At 48.9% G+C, this 17,850-nt stretch overlaps 2 protein-coding genes and 1 long non-coding RNA gene across 3 annotated transcripts in view; 1 reads left to right on the top strand and 2 right to left on the bottom strand.

Annotated features, from left to right (window-relative positions):
• Positions 1–838: 838 nt before the first annotated feature.
• On the top strand, positions 839–1,833 carry LOC115329186. Its single transcript, XM_029990699.4, has 3 exons — positions 839–1,471; positions 1,535–1,641; positions 1,765–1,833. Exons 1-2 carry the CDS (start codon positions 1,026–1,028, stop codon positions 1,632–1,634), a joined length of 546 nt encoding a protein of 181 aa, XP_029846559.2. The 5' UTR covers positions 839–1,025; the 3' UTR covers positions 1,635–1,641; positions 1,765–1,833.
• Positions 1,834–4,356: 2,523 nt separating this feature from the next.
• Positions 4,357–6,018, bottom strand: LOC120850897. The gene is made up of 2 exons (XR_005718230.3): positions 5,972–6,018; positions 4,357–4,701 (listed from the first exon to the last, which is right to left on the bottom strand). It is a non-coding gene; the product is annotated as an uncharacterized LOC120850897 (long non-coding RNA).
• A 10,578-nt stretch (positions 6,019–16,596) lies between these two features.
• The window catches only part of LOC120850892, a 49,299-nt gene continuing 48,045 nt past the window's right edge, over positions 16,597–17,850 (bottom strand). Inside the window, exon 4 of the mRNA XM_040223581.1 lies at positions 16,597–16,698. Coding sequence (XP_040079515.1) covers positions 16,597–16,698 — 102 coding nt within the window. The remainder of the gene's footprint in view (positions 16,699–17,850) is intronic.

The raw sequence follows: 17,850 nt of genomic DNA, 5'->3' as shown, positions 1-17,850 counted from the left end.
GGAGATGACTGCTTTTGACGACTTGATAAAGCAAGCCAAAGCCGTTAATAGGTGTGACTCGTTGTCAGCTGTGATAATCAAGGCGCTGCGACGATTTCTTGAAACACGGAATTCAGAAGAACGATCGTCGAATGCTGTGTGCAACACACCGAAGCCGCTGCATCAAGAAGCGGAATCGCGGGCGATCACGCCTGACCCTGTAGGGGATCCATGCCTAGTTGTTTGCGACAAAGCCGCGCTATGGAATGTCATTCAGACATAGTTCAGAGTGCAAGGAAAGTCTTATTTTGGAGAAAGTGACCGCCTGGGGTTTTGCATCACCAATACATTGTAAGTGTATTAACCATTCACTGGTGCTCAACACAAGCACGGTTGTCGGTTCCGTCAGGGCTGTAGACTGTTTGCTGACGGTGGCGTATGCCTCCTCTGGAGTTCTGGCGACGCAGTTTGAAAAGTTTTGCAATTTTAGCAAATTGCCATACTCCCCTCGCACTGTGGAGAAATTGCTTGTAGATATCGAAGGTGCTGTAGAGTTGCTCAAGCTTGAAAGCCTGGCAGCCGCGCAAGAGGGCGAATCAAGGGCCACCGAGCAACATGACCCCACTTCGACAGCAATTAGTGTCGAGACTGATGCTCGGCACGCTTGCCGGAAGAAATCCACTCACACAGATGTCGTCGCGCTTGGCCAAATGACCCACAAAGTTGTAGGGATTGTTCACGTAAACAAAAAGGATGAACTATCTTCCCAAAAGCACGAAGCGTTCGGTACCAAAAAGCTGTACGAGTACTTCGATTCTAAAAAGATCTCCGTGCTAGATCACGCACACAACCGCAACACCACAGTCAATAAAATAATCAGAGAAAAAAACGGGCCATCCAACTCCAACGACCGCTGGCACGCTGCGAAGAGCCTCAAGAAAGGATTTCTTGCAATTTCATCTGGACCGAAGAGGAACGAGGGCAAGACATGGCACGTGGAGCTGTCCGACAAGTGCCAAGCGGTCCGTAACCACGCGTACTATGCTATGGCCGCTTGTGAGGGGAATCCAACCAAGCTAAGAGATATTTTCATAAACTGCGTAAACCATTTTGAAGGTAAACACGAGAAATGCAGCGAGGAATCAATTTGCAAAGAAAATGGACATGTCCCGACAACGCTGCTCGTGAAAGACCCGCTAGCGTCGGAACTTCTAACAAAGTTTCTGAAATCAACAACCATCTACAAGAACGCGGAAGATTACGTAAAGTCGAAGGATACATTCTATGTAGAGTCATTCAATAATACTATGCTAATTTACCTCCAGAAGAGGATTCATTACCAGGACAGAAGCTACAAACTGAGGCAGAGCTTGGCACACCTAGACTGGAATGAGCATGTTGGGCGAGGCTACACTTCACGTTACTCTATTGAGGACTGTCGTCATCCAGACCGGCAAGGCGGGAAAAGGAAGTACTTCAGGAAGACATACAGGTAGAATATTTTGAAGTGTACAGTGTTGCCATGGAATACTAATCCTCTATTCTTTTCCTCCAGCTTCGTTCAAAAGATTCGGGAGTTGGTGCTTCGGTCTGCTGCCCTGGGAGATGCCAGCACGGTGAATGACGACTCCCTTGTGAATGACGAGAGTGTATAACTTATAGGTATGCCTAATGTAAATTTAAACTAGTACCATTGACGTATAATAACAAGCAAGCTTATTTCATTAGAACAGTTGGGCAATTGTTGTGTGTACTTCTACATGTTTGTTTGTTTTTATTTCCAAGCTCGGGACATCACTGGACAAGGGACAGAAAAAGCCATTCCGCGGACTCAAAGATGTACCTGTAATTATTATGCAAATATACAATTTTCATGACAATCTTTTATCGTTGCCAAATACAGATGACACACAAGAGAAAGTGAACGCTAACCGGTACATACGATTGCGACAGAGCTTCAACCAGGGTGTGATCTTCCGAAGTACAAATTCCGAATAAACGCCCGTCGAGGGGTTTCAGAGTATATAAAGTGCTCACCCTTTTACACTTAGCGCATAAATAGATCAGAGCTCAGCATAATGTACATCACCTCTTGGCTGTGCCTCTCGTGAGTCTTGAACGAGATATTAATAATTTCGATAAAAAAATAGATTAGCTGAAGAGAAAAATTAATTTGATTGCAGTCGAGACTCACAAGAAAAACACAGCCTTTTACGCACAGTATATTGCGAGTATTTTCTGACGCACCGCGCGTGTTCTGGCATTGGCAATATTTGTTTCGGTGTTATACGTATATTTATCTAAGTTAGGCTCGATATCTGTCTGCTAGTGAGTGATACACTGTTTTTCCGTTCTCGTTTTTTCCAATTTTTTTTTAACAAACTAAGCTAGCAATTCCTCTGCGCACCATGCCTTATTTATTTTGAAAATAAATGTGCAATATAATTTTGCAATTTATGCACTTGCCTAAGAGGATTGAATATTTGTAGAATTATGCGGCTGGGTTCAAGACGGATCCGCACCAGAAATCGCGCTCTTGCACCGCGGTACCATAACCATGGCTTCTTCAGTTTTGGTTTTTAGTTTGCGTTGTATATATTGTCGTCGGCATTTTGCAAACGTTATTTACGTTTCGGGGCTGTCGTGTTGCGATTTTTTGAGATGAGGAAATTCTGTTCGCATTTGAGGCGGACCAGGAAGTCCGTAATTTTCCCGACGGTACGAGCCTTACTCGGGACCGTGTGTGGTGTTATTTCGCTGCTGACGTCACGTATCCACGCCAACTGTATGACGGGAAAATTATCAGCGCACGGAAAGTGAAAGAAAAGCTTTTCTCCGAATCCGGCCAATAGTAATTTAGGCAGCCGATTGCTGGGAGGGTACCTTTAGAACGCGCGACACTAGAGCGCCGACGTTAGAGCGCGCGACGCGAAGGCTCTGCGACAGTAGCGCGCTTGATACCAGAGCGCATGTCACGAGAGCGCACCCCAGTTGAGCGAACACTGCAAATTGGGGGATGTACCCGCGGCTCCACAGACAGAACTAAATTGTGCGACTCATTGAATCGGAGCATTGGCGATTTTCGATTTATTAAAGATGCCTTTAATAAAGAAATAAAAATAAAAAGGGTACGACTCCTTCTAACCAATTGTTTGCTGACATAGAAGAGAGAAGGGGGCAAGGGTGTGGCCATATAGGTACCGGTGTGTCTCTCGGATATACAATAAATGTTTGCTTTTTGCTATATTTGGTCTATTTTTGACAGGCATTTGGACCCCTATCATTTTGGCGGTTAGTGGGACGTTTCTCGCATAACTTTAATAGTATTTTGACGTCCATGACCGTAATGGAAAAAGCTCACCGCTAAAAAAGTTCAGTAAAACACTCATCGAAGGAAAGCTCAGCGCAGTTTTATCGGATGCAAAGCTTTCCAGTCTTTTGACGGATACAGGAAAACCTCCCCTTCAAATCTGTGAGATATAACATCAGAAAACTAATGGAGCTATATAGATCAGCTGCATTTTTTTTTTCTGCGGAAATATGCGCTACAGATAATCCTTTTTTTTTTTTTTTTTTTTGCTGTCAGTTTTTTTAAACATTTCTTGGTTTGTTACACGAAAACAATTCGTCGACTCATTTCGCAATGTCCTTGCCGAATGCCACGGCGTAAATCCCCGCCAATTTTACATAAAGCACGCGATGCCCGAAGAAGTGGTTGGGCCACTCGCGCTTGACTGGTTGTGCGCTCTCGATGTGCTCTCGAGTCGCACGCGCTAACGTCGCAGCGCTTTCGAGTCGTGCGCTCTAACGTTGCGGCGCTCTCATGTCGCGCGAGCTAACGTCGTGGCGCTCTACTGTCGGCGGTCTAATGTCGGCCCTTCTTCTAACGTGCGCTCTAGTGTTGTACAGCCCCATTGCTACCTATACCACCGGCTGTTGAAAACGCTCGAGGTCGTGCTCCCTTATTGAACTTTACGCGAAGTTATAATAATAATAGTACCTCTATTTTTTTCCAACAAAACCAATGTTGAAAAGGTGACACGGAAAGAAAGCTGTAAAAACAGCTTGACGAAACGCGGGTCACCTAAACCAGCAGTCGCGATGCAGGCACCGACTTGTGACTCGGTGGCGAGAGCCTGCTAAGAGCTACACGAGTCAGCGTTACTCACGCGGCTCGCCCCTCACCAGAGTGGAACAAACAATATGGCGAATTTGGTGGGGCAAAACGCTTTCCCGAACCCACGCAGGGACGATGGATAGAGGGCATGCGCACTAGGTGTTTCAAGAAAAAAAGGTGGACTACAGATTTGAGACATTTAACGTGCTAACACTGCACTAATAACTAGGCACAGAAAGAAAGGCGCTGAATCCAGAGACTTTATACACAAATAGTTTACTCCCACATGTGCCCCATGTAGGGAACACCAGGTGGGTTTGGATACAGGCACCGGACGTGTGCAACTACGCACACTGGCATCAATTCACGCTTAGTATATACTCCTTGGCCGGCTTGTCTCTTCTTCTCCAAGTACCTGGGGTCACGCCAAGCGGCCAGATTTGCCAGGCAGGCCCAGTACATTCTGTAATACTTTTTGCGAACCCCAGGATTTTTGGACGACGGTGCCTGGCCCATCCCCACCCTCACGTGGCCTTGGGTCAGTATACACGGAGCGCAAAAACATTCGGTGCACTCCATCTGGCCGTCCGCTGAACGTTATACACCTACAGGGAGTATAGAGAAACCACGTTAGTTATACAGGCATATAATTCGATTGAAACAAAACTAATTGAGAAAAAAGTTTGCATTGATCGAAGTCATCTGTCTGTCTCCCTACAGCGCTCTGTTGAGCTTGATAAAAAAGTAGGTGCGACTCAATAAACAGTGTACGCAAAGTTGTGGCATGCGGTTTAGGGAGGCTCATTTTAACGAACGCCGTCTCAGCGACAACAGATTGTCGAATCGCCTCAAAACTCCGCTTAGAGAAAATGGCGACTGCCGGCATGCTGCTCTCATTGTTCCCGATTCATTAGCCCAGCTTGCCGAACCGTTGGCGGCGCCCAATAGAAGCATTCTTTTTCGAATTGCTTGCATAAGAATGGCAACCTTTCACCTATTAAAACAAATTCTGTAATAAATCCATTCCCATAATATGCTTACGCTGATCTTGTAGCGGTATTCGTACATTACGTGGCAGTGTTAGCCCGAACGCGACATTGGCGCTTTTTACTATTTCTGCCCAGCAACATGTATTGTCTAGCACTAAGCTCTGCCACTTAGGTTGAATACTCACATTAACAGTTTTCTAAACATCATTCACTTCTAAGAAAACAAAACGAGAAAAACCAGCGATAGTTTGTCCTTGCTAACTGTGTGGCAGTATACCTAAAATCTGTTTGCAATGAAAAATTACAAACGCGTTTCATGTTAAAAAAAATCGCCTACGTTTAGTTTATTCTTTTATTTTAATGGCTCAAAAATACTTTAAAGCGGCAGCACGTGCTATAGCACCGATTTAGCAACGTTGAACTATAACACGACACGCTTCGATAGCCGCACTCGAGAAATAATGCTCACAGAAAGGGTATAGCTTATATATTGATGTAGGATACGGTTATCCAAGAGCTAAAACGATCCACTAAAACTTTTTTTAATATCGACACACACAACTGCTGCCTTCTCACCTCATGCGGTTGTTGGGATGTGTAAATATAAATGTCATCTACATTTGTTGGCCATCATATAGTGTGAGTTACGCACACAATAATTTGTGCTCGCTGCTAGAAAACAGAGATCCGCTACAAGATGCCCGCGCCTGGTACATAGTTCTGTCTTCCAGCGATCCCAATTGAGGCAGGTTTGAGCGTAATAAGCCTGTCTCTTGAAGATGGAATGTTTTGTGAATATGTCAGTCAACCTCACATATTGAAGTCACCACATCTCGCGCATGTGTTCTAAGCTTCTTGATCAACCGAGAATATCTATGAAACGTACCTTCAATGGGTGTGGGGATGCACCGCAGCTCCGAAGTATGTTTCCTTTGCCACAGGCTACAGCCAAACAACCTCGACAGCTCAAATTCGGTGTCTGGAAGGGCGCAGCCTTGCAGCTCAGTGAACCGTACGCCCGAGGGGCTTGCCGAGAGCCAAAAAATAGGGCAGATTACGCGATAAGAGCTGAAGATACCCGTAAGTCACGAGGTCGCTGCTGCCAAACCCATCGGCCGTCTCTCACAATGGGGATTTTCTCGGCTTATCCTCTCAGAAGAAGCCGGCGCAAAAAGGGACCCTTCCCCCCGCCTCGCCGTGCTCCAAGACAGGAGAGAAAGGGAAAAAAAGAGGGCGAGGAGGACTTTCCGCCAGGCTGAAGAATATCTCTGCTGGTCCTCCTTTAAGTCTAAAACCAGTACACCCTTACACTCTCGCACGCTTCAGTGGGGTGTAATTCTGGCTTGAACACCCATTACATGGGTGTTATTGCGTCTAAAACGCTCTTTGTATGGGTGTTATGGTTTGAGCTATAGACACTGCAAAACACCTTTAAGGGTGTACATTAATTTACAGTGCGTCTGTTCGAAACTTGGGCGAAAAAAAGCGCCGGAAAGTGGCCAGTGCTTGTCGGAGTATCACCACCCGAACGGTGCTCACCGGACGGAAGCTTACCACGCGAGCACTATTGCCGGTTTTCCAGTAAAATAAGGTGCCGGCGATTGACCGCCCGAATTCGCCATTACACTAAAAAAGAGACATACTTTTAACTCAAAATGTGTTAAAGAAATGAGATACTTTTAACACAAGATGTGTTAAAGAAGAGATATAATTTTAACACCAGATGTTCCGAACTCCATTTTCCCTCTCAACACTTGGCAGCTCTCTACGAGAACGAGCATCATGAAGGAGCGACACGCTGGGAGCGCTACACAATCCAGTTTTCCCACTAGATTAAACGGTGATATTAGGGAGTTTTCGCAAACCGTTTCCCCACCTCTGCTATGCTCTCCGGAACGAAGACTCCACTACTGCGCATGCGCCGCACTAGCTTTGCCTGCAGAGTCCAGCATCTCGTAGCGGGTTGCGAAAATCGTTGCGGGACAGCAGAAACGATCTACGAAAACTCCCTATTGACGTCGTGACTTGGCATCACGTGGCCTTGTTGATGTAGGGATGGGGAGAAAGGAAGGGATAATGCTGCGAAAGGCCTCAGGAGACGATCTTGCAGTTCCATACCGACCGGCACGGGTGAACGCCCTGGAGCATCGTCGCCAGGTGGCTACGGTCAGCTGCGCCCGGAGACAGAGCGAGGGGCGCCTTGAAATCGCCAACACACCTTGATACACGGGGACGACGTGACCTTCTCCGAAGGATCATCGGGTTGGCCTACGCCAGTGTCTTCAGGTCGTCTTCGCCGTCCGGCCCCCCTCTTTGCTTCTCCTGCCTGACCTCGACGCACGGCGAGACGACAGCCTTGGGACGTCCGCGACAAAGGAGGGAGCTTAACTCAATTCCCCCGCTTACATCGCCCATGGGATTATCCCCTACCACGCGGAAGCCAGGACGCCTGCAATTACGAATGACTTCCGCCTTCCTCGACTTCGATGGCACCATTGTCCGCCGACATTGACCGGCGACACCGCGGCTGTTGGGACCGAGGGGGTTTTTGGGTAGCGTCACGCAGGGCCAGGCCAGGAAAGGAGCAGCGGGCAGACTCCCGTCCAGGAACATGACGAGACGGGAGGGTCTCTCGCAACGAAACTTTGTTTAATACATATGTACAAAGTATTTACAACGTCCGAGAGCACCGATGCGACATTCTGTTTGCCCCCTTTATAGGGTCGCTCTTCGGTACTCTCGCGGCTGGCAGCCAATGGTGGCCGAGCTGCCAACAAATCATGTTCAGGCCCCGCCTCCACTCATCCCCTGAGCACGCACACACCCACATGCACACACTGCAGCTGTGGCCGGACTTTATACTCCGGCGCCGAGGCACCCTTGCCCTCGAAAGCTGCGCCGAGGAGGCGACAGCAAGGGGTCCAGTGTTTGCCCGGGTGACGACGTTGGCCGTGGTAGTGCTGACCCCTCCATCAGGCGGCGTTGAGGCACGGGAAAGGGCTTGGCCGGATCATCCGCAGGTGGCGTCCGGGGATAATCCCACCCTCACGGAGGTCCCGCAGCTGGCGCGTCGTTACCCGGAATCCTGGCCCGGTAATCCTCTCGGTTCTTGAGTCGGCTGACCCCGTTTCGGACCAGCGTTAACGCAGCCAGAAAGAAGGGTCCGGCTTAGCTCCGCGCCTAGGTGGGGCGACGCCAACACGGTGGTCCCACGGCACCCCCTTGTCGCATCTCGCCTCGTTTCCGGGCAAGCCGACCGGAGCCATGTGGCGATGCTACTCAATGAGTTCACCGTTGCCGGACGGATTAGATAGGTAGGGTCTGGTCCGGGGCTTTTCCGTTTTCACAACAGCTCCTCCGCCGCTGGGAAGAGTGTCTTGAAGGGGAGCAGTCCACACTGGTCCCTTGAAAGACGCGGTCTCACGGCAAGGCTGGCGACTGAGGTCCAGGCTGGAGTCAACTCTGGGAAGTGACAGTAACGCAACCCACAACACCGAACCAGACTCCGCGCAGCCGAGCGCCCAGCCCTCCATACCTTCAATCCGCCAGACCACTCTCAAACAACAATAAAAATGCCACTTGAAAGTTCCGTGCTATTCTATCAACGAAAGACACACAGAAACTTATTTCCTACGACAGGTTGCTTTAGCGAAAGAAACTTTTGTAGACCAATAAAAGCCCTCTAACGCTCAACCCAAAATAAAACGGACTCCCGTGAATGGTCTGGAGTCCGGGCTCCGCAGCCGCACCAGGCAGGTGTGCTTCACCTCGTCGAAGGAAATCCCGACCACCTCCCTCCTGGTGGGCCGCTTGGACTCCTGTGACGGCGCCGTGGGCTTGTCCTCAAAGCCGCACGGGTGCCGATCAGAGCAGTCAGGATCCTGGCTTGATTGCTGGACCGCTTTCTCCGGCATCTCGGCGCTGCTTTCCATGAGCTGGATGAACTTCCCCGGCGTCGTCTCTGTCTTGGCGTCGCCTTCGTCATCCGGGAAGCCGCCGCTGGACGCCCGAAGAGCCTTCTCTCCTTTCCCGTGATCCCGATCACTCTCAGCTTCCCGCAGCTCGGCTGTTGGGTAGATCTTGTGCGGAACGGCGTCGGTCTTCCGTGGAACAGAGTCGGTCGCGTCGGAGGAAACATGCTGGTTTGCGGTCACCTCGGTGACCCCAGCTTCCATTTTCCTCTTTTCCTGACACACCACTTCTGTTGCTGCTTCCACGTCACTCTCATCGTCCCGCCGCTCGGAGTTCGGGTCGGGCTTGCGATGAACGGTGACGGCCGTGTCGGGAGAAAGACGCTGGTCTCCGGTCAGCTCAGAGTCCCCAGCTCCCACTTTCTCCTTTCCCTGACACGCCTTTCCTGTCACCCCTTCAACGCCTGGTGTTTGCCGACGAAGACACTCAACCTCCCGCGCTTTTTTCGCGAGCTCTAGCTGCTCGAACTCGTAGTCGAGCCGCTCCATTTCGCGCTTATACTCGCTCTTCTCGAGCTCCCATCTCGCCGTCTTGAGAGCCTTCTCGTCGGCCCGCTTTCTGCGTTCCTCCTCGCGAACCTCCTGTTCCCTTTCGCGAGCCTCCTGTTCCCTGCCGCGAATTTCCTCCAGAGCCTCTGCGAACTCCTCAACACTGACGTCTTCGGCCTGAAGGAGTTTGATGATGTGCGGTTTTCTTTTTGTCTGCCCCAAATAGATTCCTAATTCGGTACAGACCTGTACCAGCTCATGCCAACGGAACGCCTCTAGACTCATGATCTAGCTTGTCTTGGCCCCCTTTCTCATAAAATGCTCGCGTTAGAACGGTCACACAGTCCTTCTAACAACGATTATCTCCAACCCCCATAGGCAAAACTTTGAGCTAATGGGTCTGGCAGATTGAGAAAGAAAGGGCCGGGCACTCACCCACACAAGAAGTCATGGTCCGGCGAAGTCGATCCCGCCGCTGCCATCCAGTTGTTGGGACCGAGGGGGTTTTCCGGGTAGCGTCACGCAGGGCCAGGCCAGGAAAGGAGCAGCGGGCAGACTCCCGTCCAGGAACATGACGAGACGGGAGGGTCTCTCGCAACGAAACTTTGTTTAATACATATGTACAAAGTATTTACAACGTCCGAGAGCACCGATGCGACATTCTGTTTGCCCCCTTTATAGGGTCGCTCTTCGGTACTCTCGCGGCTGGCAGCCAATGGTGGCCGAGCTGCCAACAAATCATGTTCAGGCCCCGCCTCGTTTGCAAGTCCGGCTTCAGGGCGCTGCCATCTTGCCTGTCTGGGGTGCGCTTGGACCAGTCATAATCCGATTACGAAGCCTTGCTAAGGCGTCGTAATCGGATTATGGCCGCTCCCGAGAGCGCACCCCACTGAGGAAGATGGCGGCGCCCTGAGACCGGACTTGCAAACGTGTATACTCCGGCGCCGAGGCACCCTTGCCCTCGAAAGCTGCGCCGAGGAGGCGACAGCAAGGGGTCCAGTGTTTGCCCGGGTGACGACGTTGGCCGTGGTAGTGCTGACCCCTCCATCAGGCGGCGTTGAGGCACGGGAAAGGGCTTGGCCGGATCATCCGCAGGTGGCGTCCGGGGATAATCCCACCCTCACGGAGGTCCCGCAGCTGGCGCGTCGTTACCCGGAATCCTGGCCCGGTAATCCTCTCGGTTCTTGAGTCGGCTGACCCCGTTTCGGACCAGCGTTAACGCAGCCAGAAAGAAGGGTCCGGCTTAGCGCCGCGCCTAGGTGGGGCGACGCCAACACGGTGGTCCCACGGCACCCCCTTGTCGCCTCTCGCCTCATTTCCGGGCAAGCCGACCGGAGCCATGTGGCGATGCTACTCAATGAGTTCACCGTTGCCGGACGGATTAGATAGGGAGGGTCTGGTCCGGGGCTTTTCCGTTTTCACAACACGGCCAAGGATGTCTGGCCCTTCTGTGTGTGTGTCGCGTGTGGCAGTGTGAGAGAGAGAGGAAGGGCATACCTGAATCTTAGGGACACTGGCCCCACAGTCTTGGTGAAGGCCTGAACCCTGGGGATTCCCTACTAGGGATGTGGGGAAAGGTGACCTTCTAAAATGAGCAGCAGGCCGCTGCTAGCGTGTGTTCTCAAGCGCTCTCAAGCGCTCTCCCGTCAAATGATGTAACCTGTTAATATGTATACATAAAGAGTTACCTTTACAAGACACCCTCCTGCCCCATGGTCCTTCCCGAGTCCGGCTACCTCATGAGTTCCTGCCCTGGCTCGGCTCCTGGCCGTACCCAGAGTCCCCGGACAACCGCTCGGTCCCAACAAGGGGTAAGAAGTGGGTGAGAGATGAGGGAGAGAAGGGGAGGGAGGCAGCTTTGGAGAGGAAGGTCACAGTAGGAGGGCAAACAAAAATTATAAAAAAAGGAAATAAAAAAAATTGTGGGGGGATCGGTGGCCGAGTGCGCTAACACGTCTGAGCTCGGAGCGTGGAGCGGCAGCTTGCGCTGCAGAACCTCTTGGGCTCGATCACGGTGATAGAAATACTTCAGTGGCGTAAAGCGCGAAACACATGTACGACGAAACCTTCCGATCTGACGTGCGGACTGCCGGAATAAACTTGGGGGGAGAGTGTGTTCGTAGCATCGCAGAGTACTGAAAGCCCTCGCCTCCGACCGTCGTATTGCGCGGTCGGACGTCGGATCGGACGGTTTCGTCGTACATATGTTTCGCGCTTAACGGTGCGCCTCCGCAGAAGAGCCGTGGCGTCCAGGATCGGCACGCGATTCTCTCCCTTTCCGCCAGGGCGCGCCACCGACATGGAGGGCTTTACATGGAGGTCGGTCGTCGCCGTCCTTGGTGAGCGAGGAGTACTTCTAACCCCGGGCCGCCGGGCTACACCGTCGCGCAGTTTATCGCTTTGTTTCCGGTCGGTCTCGCGGCTGCCGAAAGTTGACGGCAATGGGAAAAACGTGTTTCGTGCCACGGTGCAACGCGGGATATAAAACATGCTCGGAAAAGCTGTCCCTTTTTGCTGCTCCCAAAGAAGACGACCGCCTGAGGGTATGGCGTCACGCGATCCCGCGCAAAAACCGCCTGCTGCAGCCGACAGACTTCGTCTGCGAGAGACATTTTGAAACAAAATTTGTGAGCAAATCATGGGAAGCCGTCTACAACGGCCACGTTCTCTTAATTGCGCCACGGAAAGCTGCTCTGGCAAAATATGCAGTGCCAACTAAGTTCCCGGGGTGCCCCAGCTACATGATAAAGAACGAGAAAAAAAGAAAAGGACCCGCGAACCGTCATTGCCCACCGGCCACCAAGCGGCACCGTGTCACAGAGGAGTCCTCAGAGAGCTCGCGTGCTGCCCACAAAGACGATTTGTCACCTGAAGCCTTGCAAGAGTGCACCATGGTCAGTGAAAGTGCATCTGCAAGTTGTGCCGAAGTTGCCAAACCGACTACCACCATGCCAGTCACAAAACCGTTCGAGAACATCTTCGAAAAGACAGACAGCGTACCCCTCCCAACCGGTGCCTGGGCGTGTCATCAGGTTGAGGTCGACGGCTTCCAAACTATTGTGTTCTCCGTGTTTCATCCGAGCGAGCAAGCAACACTCGAATTCCTAAATCTTTCTGGTGATGTCAGCTGTGTCGAAGATGTTGAAAAGTTGGTTGCGGATTTGCACCAGGCTCGTTCGTGTGCCGGTGGATCAAGCGTTAAGTCGTATCCAAATGTCGACCCAGCAAGTGCTTTTGTTGATGTCCCAGGTCGGTGGCGACACAAGCAATGTGCCTTATTGCTCAAAGACAGTGAAAGTGCGTGCTCACACTGCCAGTGCCTTGTGACTACACTTCGGATTCATGAAAAACGCATGCTGGATAAGACCAGGGATAAGAGACATCTTCGATATATCCGCCTGACCACTACCCGGAACAGCAACGTGCTTGCTTTCAGAAGAGCCCAGTATGCATTGAAGAAATCGGATGATCGTCTAGCGAAGAGAGTGCAGTCACTTAACTGCCAGCTGAAGGACACTCAAGCGAAGTTGTCCAGAATTTCTGATGAAGCTCTGGAGGAAACACTGAGTGGTTTGCATCTCCCCGAAGCGGCAAGCAACAGCTGTAAAAGAGTGCATTGCAGCTGCCAACTGCACAAACAAGAAAAACAGACGTTGCACTGAGCATTGCCTCCTGCTCTGTCTGCTCTTGTACATCTGCAGCACGTCGGCATATTCCTTCTTAAGAGACAACAACATCCTGCCGCTTCCTTGTGTATCAAATGTAAGGAAGTACTTATCTATGGTTCGTGTCAAGTGTGGCTTTAACACTCGCTTTTTCTCTGCTTTCGAGAAAAAGCTAGCAACAAAAGATACTTTCAGGAGGCATGGGATTCTTATGTTTGATGAGATCCACGTCCGAAAGGAGATGAGGGTAAATGCAAAAACTATGACCTATTCAGGCCATGCAGACTTTGGAAAGGAAGTGAAAGCACCGAACCAACTAGCAGACCATGGACTAGTGTTTACATTTCGCTCTTTTGGCGAGAGTTACTTGCAGCCTGTTGCGGTTTTTGCCAGCCGTGGCCCAACCAAAGGAACTGTGTTGGCACAGCTCATCCTGAAGGCTGTTCTCCTCCTCGAGGATGCCGGCGCATTTTTGGATGCAATTGTTTGTGACGGTGCTGCGACAAACTGGTCCATGTGGAAACAGTTTGGTGTGACAGGAGCGTTAGGGGGTGCAAAGAACAGCTTTGTCAATCCTGCATGTGAAGACCGAAAGGTTTTTGTTTTCTCGGAGGCACCGCACCTTATCAAGTGTGTACGGAATCGCCTTGTGAAGCAGAAAGTGCTTTCTGTTAACGGTGCTTGTGTCTTTTGGTCGCACTATGACAAACTTTATGTAGAAGATACGAAAGCTGAAGGCAAGGCGAGGGCTTGTCCGAAGCTGACGTTTTCTTATTTATACCCTTCGAACACTGAAAAAATGCGCGTCACGCTTGCAACTCAGGTGTTCAGCCTCAGTGTTGCAAAAGGTCTGGAGTTTTACTCTTAAAGAGGAACCGCTGGACTTGGAAATGTCCAAGGTACAATTGACTTTACAGTGCGGATGAATAAACTTTATGATGCGCTAAATCGTAGGCAGCCAAAGGAAGGTCTAAAGCTAGGTGGAAAAGATATTGAAGTACTCGAATCCTTTTTGAAATGGCTCAATGACTGGGAGAAAGAACTGAAGGCAGGAAAAATTAGTCCTTACAACTTTTTATCACAATCGACTGCTGAGTGGCTGCCCGAGTGTTCATTCTCTCAAGGATTCACCTTTGGGAGTATCTGTTGACGAAATGCAATTTCAAGTTTGTGTTAACACCAAAGTTTAATCAGGATGTTCTCGAAAACGCTTTAGGAGTGATACGTCAAGCAGGTGGATAGAACGAGCATCCCTGCATGCCTACGTTTTTGCAACTGTATAACATGCTTTGTATTTGCAGTCTTGTGAAGCCGCCTAAGTACGGAAGCTGTCAAGTTCATGCCAATGAAGAGCTGCGTCTCCTAAGCTTGTCTGATCTAACCACAACATTTAAGGAAGATGTTCCGTGCGAGTCACGACTAGAAGAGCTCAAGAGGAAACTTGACGGTTGTGTTGATGATGAGGTTGAATGTGAGGATGTATTTGATGGCGCTCCTGCATCAGCCACTGTCATCGAATGCATAATTTATTATGTAGCCGGGTTTCTGTGCAAGAAACTGCTAAAAAACACAAGCTGTTCAGTGTGCAAGACTGGACTAACGGCCACAACTAGCGCTGCATCATCTACAAGACTCGAACCAGCTCTAGTAGTTTGCAAGACGCGAGGGGGACTGCTGCATCCCAATGCAGGTTTGTTTGGACTTTTATATGAAACAGAGAAAATATTTCAGAAGCATGCAAGGAAGAAACACGCGTACGACATAATCATTGAGCATGTCCTGGACAATTTCCACTTGTCATTTCCTTGCCATGAACACAAAGTGGAGGTCATGGCGCACGTTTTGCACTACTATGTTGGGATGCGAATGCGTCAGTACTGCAAACAGCTCAAAATTAACCAGGCAAACAAAACTCAAAATTTGCGCAAGCTCTCAAAAGTAGTTCAGTAGACCGCTTCTCCTGGAACGATCCATAAAGTTTGAAGAGCAGGAATGGCTTAATATGGCAGACATTTCAGAGAAAAAAGAACAAAAGCTTACGAAAAGACTGCCTTAATAAATCTCTTCAGCTCTTCAAACTTCTTTTATCATTATGTATATTTACTTTATAAGTATTTTTTTAAATAGAATCAGTGTTACTTTACCTGAAAGTGCACGAGTAGTGCAGTGTTGCCTTTTGTTTGTCAAATGCTGCTTTTTCCTAAAATGAAAGGCAGTGTAACTTCTCTAATAAACAACATTTATAAATCGAAGCATATCTCCGCCTCGTTTCGTTTCTGTGACAGAACTAAGGTTCGATGAGTCCTCACTGTCAGTAGGCCAGCTGCATCAAAGAATTTTAGTTGATCGTTTTGGCGTAATGTTGAAATAAAAAAAATAAAAAAAATTTGCATGCTGCCGAAAGGCACTTTTTATATATTAGTTGTAGCTGGAGGCTCATGAACATAGACATCTTTTAAAACGTGCCGTTTTTATTTTAAAGTAGACTTGTTTTTGCAAACGAGAGAAAACCGTTTTGCCGGCGCTGATCGGAGCGTACTTAATAAGGAAATAGCGTGCCGTCGCCACGACAGCACTTCAGCGTCCCGTTTTTTAATATCGACTATGAGCCACTTGCATGCCGACAGGGCGCTTGGGTCCGCGTTCTTCGCTTCAGAAAGGAAGTACGCGCCATACGCACAACCGCTGGAAATGACGCCATCAAAAACCCCTTTTTGGAATGGTTAATAGCCTTATATAATATCAGAAATATCCACCGCCGCTTAAAAGTACCATGGTGAACTTTTTCCTACAGTTAAGTCGTGTAAAGCTTCGCTGCAGTTGCTGAACGCTTCACTCCGCGCGTAGCAGGCGGCCTCGCAGCCTCGCGTAGACCTTGATGTATGTGGCGCCATCTGGTGGCGCGTATGAGAACCAGAACGCAAGTTCGACGCCTCCGAATAGGGCGTTACGCCCACCTGACCGGCTCGATCCCCATCACCTGCTCGTTTCGATAGCGATGAATTTTGTACCGGCACACGCTTGTGTAATCCCTACTGCGTGGTGCACGCTAAAGACCCCAGGTTAGCGGTTGTACTGCACCGGCTAAATTTCTCATCTATAACTAAAAGACAAGTTTCCCGTCGAGGCGAACTAGCCTTTTTATACTAACACAATTGTTATTATAAAAATAAGTTACAATAAAACTATAATATAAATAAAAATAATACAAATATACAAAAAATAACCTTAAAAAGTTTTTAAAAAGTGTGTGAGCTTCGTGTGGCACACATTCCGAGCTGCCTGGTTTTTGTCAGCATGATGAAGCTTATGTACCTTCTTTACAAATTATAGATTTAGAGGAACCACAATCGTTATTTTTTATTGGTCAGTCACCCTAGCCAAAATTATTTCTTTCCGGAAGAAAAGCTCAATGTTTTCAGTTTCTCTTTTTTTTTTGTAATCGATAACCATTGGTGAAGCGTTTTATTCACTTCTTGAGTGCAGACCTGTAAAAAAAAAAGAGAATGAGACCTTATTACAATCGGAACACATATATTAACGTTCTAATACAGCTTCCTTTTGGTAATAGGGATGTTTTTGTAATTGGGCAGCACTTTATAATCATAAAATATGCTACAAAGCATCCTCCTTGAAACACGCTTTTGAATGTGCTTTCTACAAATAAGATTAAGGTGCGTGAGTGAAACCTATAATTAAAAAGGCGAGAGAAATTTTTGTTTCCGTACTCACACTAAGATCATCCTTTTTGCTTCTAAACTGTCATACTAAGAAGGCAGTGCCAATATTCTTTTATATACCAAATTGACTTAATTATTGGTGTTCATTACTAGCTTTTTTTCAACGCATGGCAGTCACCGAAAAAAACAAACAATATCAACGGTGTTCATACCCTCAACTCAAACACAGAACTTTCGACCACGCGATCTGAAGTCCATTATATGCCGCCTGTGTTTAACATATAGTCATATGCTGGTGTTGGAAAAGCACGGGGCCTGCTTTGAGTTCCACACATTGTTAAGACTGGCTCGCAGTTGAGCCTGACTAGGACCGACTGCGCCACAATCAGTGTTCAAGCCTGTTGTGACTGTTCACAATCGACTGCAGAGCAGCGCAAATTCTTCTAAGCAGTCACAAGAGGTTTAAAAGCTCGCATTTAGCCTTCCCTTTAGTAAACAATTACAAGTCTGTGAACTATCCTTCAGGGTTCGGTTGCTCCCGTCACTGCGGTGATTTGACGCGAGTCACCACCTCTATACTTTTTAAAGCACCGATTGTCCCGAGTCTGTGCCGTCCGTTCCTTTGCCTAGTCTTCGTTCTTGTGCAATGTTACACTTACGTCATGTTTGCTATTTCCAAGCAAGTGCACGTGTTTATAGAAACGCAGGTTTCTCGCTGCCTGATACTGCGACGCTAAAAAAATTGTGCATTTATATACTGTCGCCATTTTTTTTCACGGGATTTGGAGGCGGAGCTTCTCCTACAGATATGTTGCAACTAGCGATGTCACAAACTTCCAGCAAACCGGATTTTTACATCGAACCTCAAGGTTCCACTGCTTAGACGACCCTTCGACGTGTTAACCTGGTTCTAGAAGGTTGGGCCATTGATCTCTATGAGAACTGCTGGATCGCGCGTCC

Source organism: Ixodes scapularis, unplaced genomic scaffold, assembly GCF_016920785.2.
Source record: "Ixodes scapularis isolate PalLabHiFi unplaced genomic scaffold, ASM1692078v2 ptg000312l_1___fragment_3__unscaffolded, whole genome shotgun sequence".
NCBI classification, from domain to species: domain Eukaryota; kingdom Metazoa; phylum Arthropoda; class Arachnida; order Ixodida; family Ixodidae; genus Ixodes; species Ixodes scapularis.
This window is presented reverse-complemented; position numbering and strand designations above follow the sequence as displayed.

What these genes read in the sequence shown, in the direction of transcription:
- LOC115329186 (XM_029990699.4), top strand. Translation starts at nt 1,026, where the DNA reads ATGGCCGCTTGTGAGGGGAATCCAACCAAGCTAAGAGATATTTTCATA. An exon ending in TACTTCAGGAAGACATACAG is followed by an intron (nt 1,472 to 1,534) that starts GTAGAATATTTT and finishes CTTTTCCTCCAG; the next exon opens with CTTCGTTCAAAAGATTCGGG.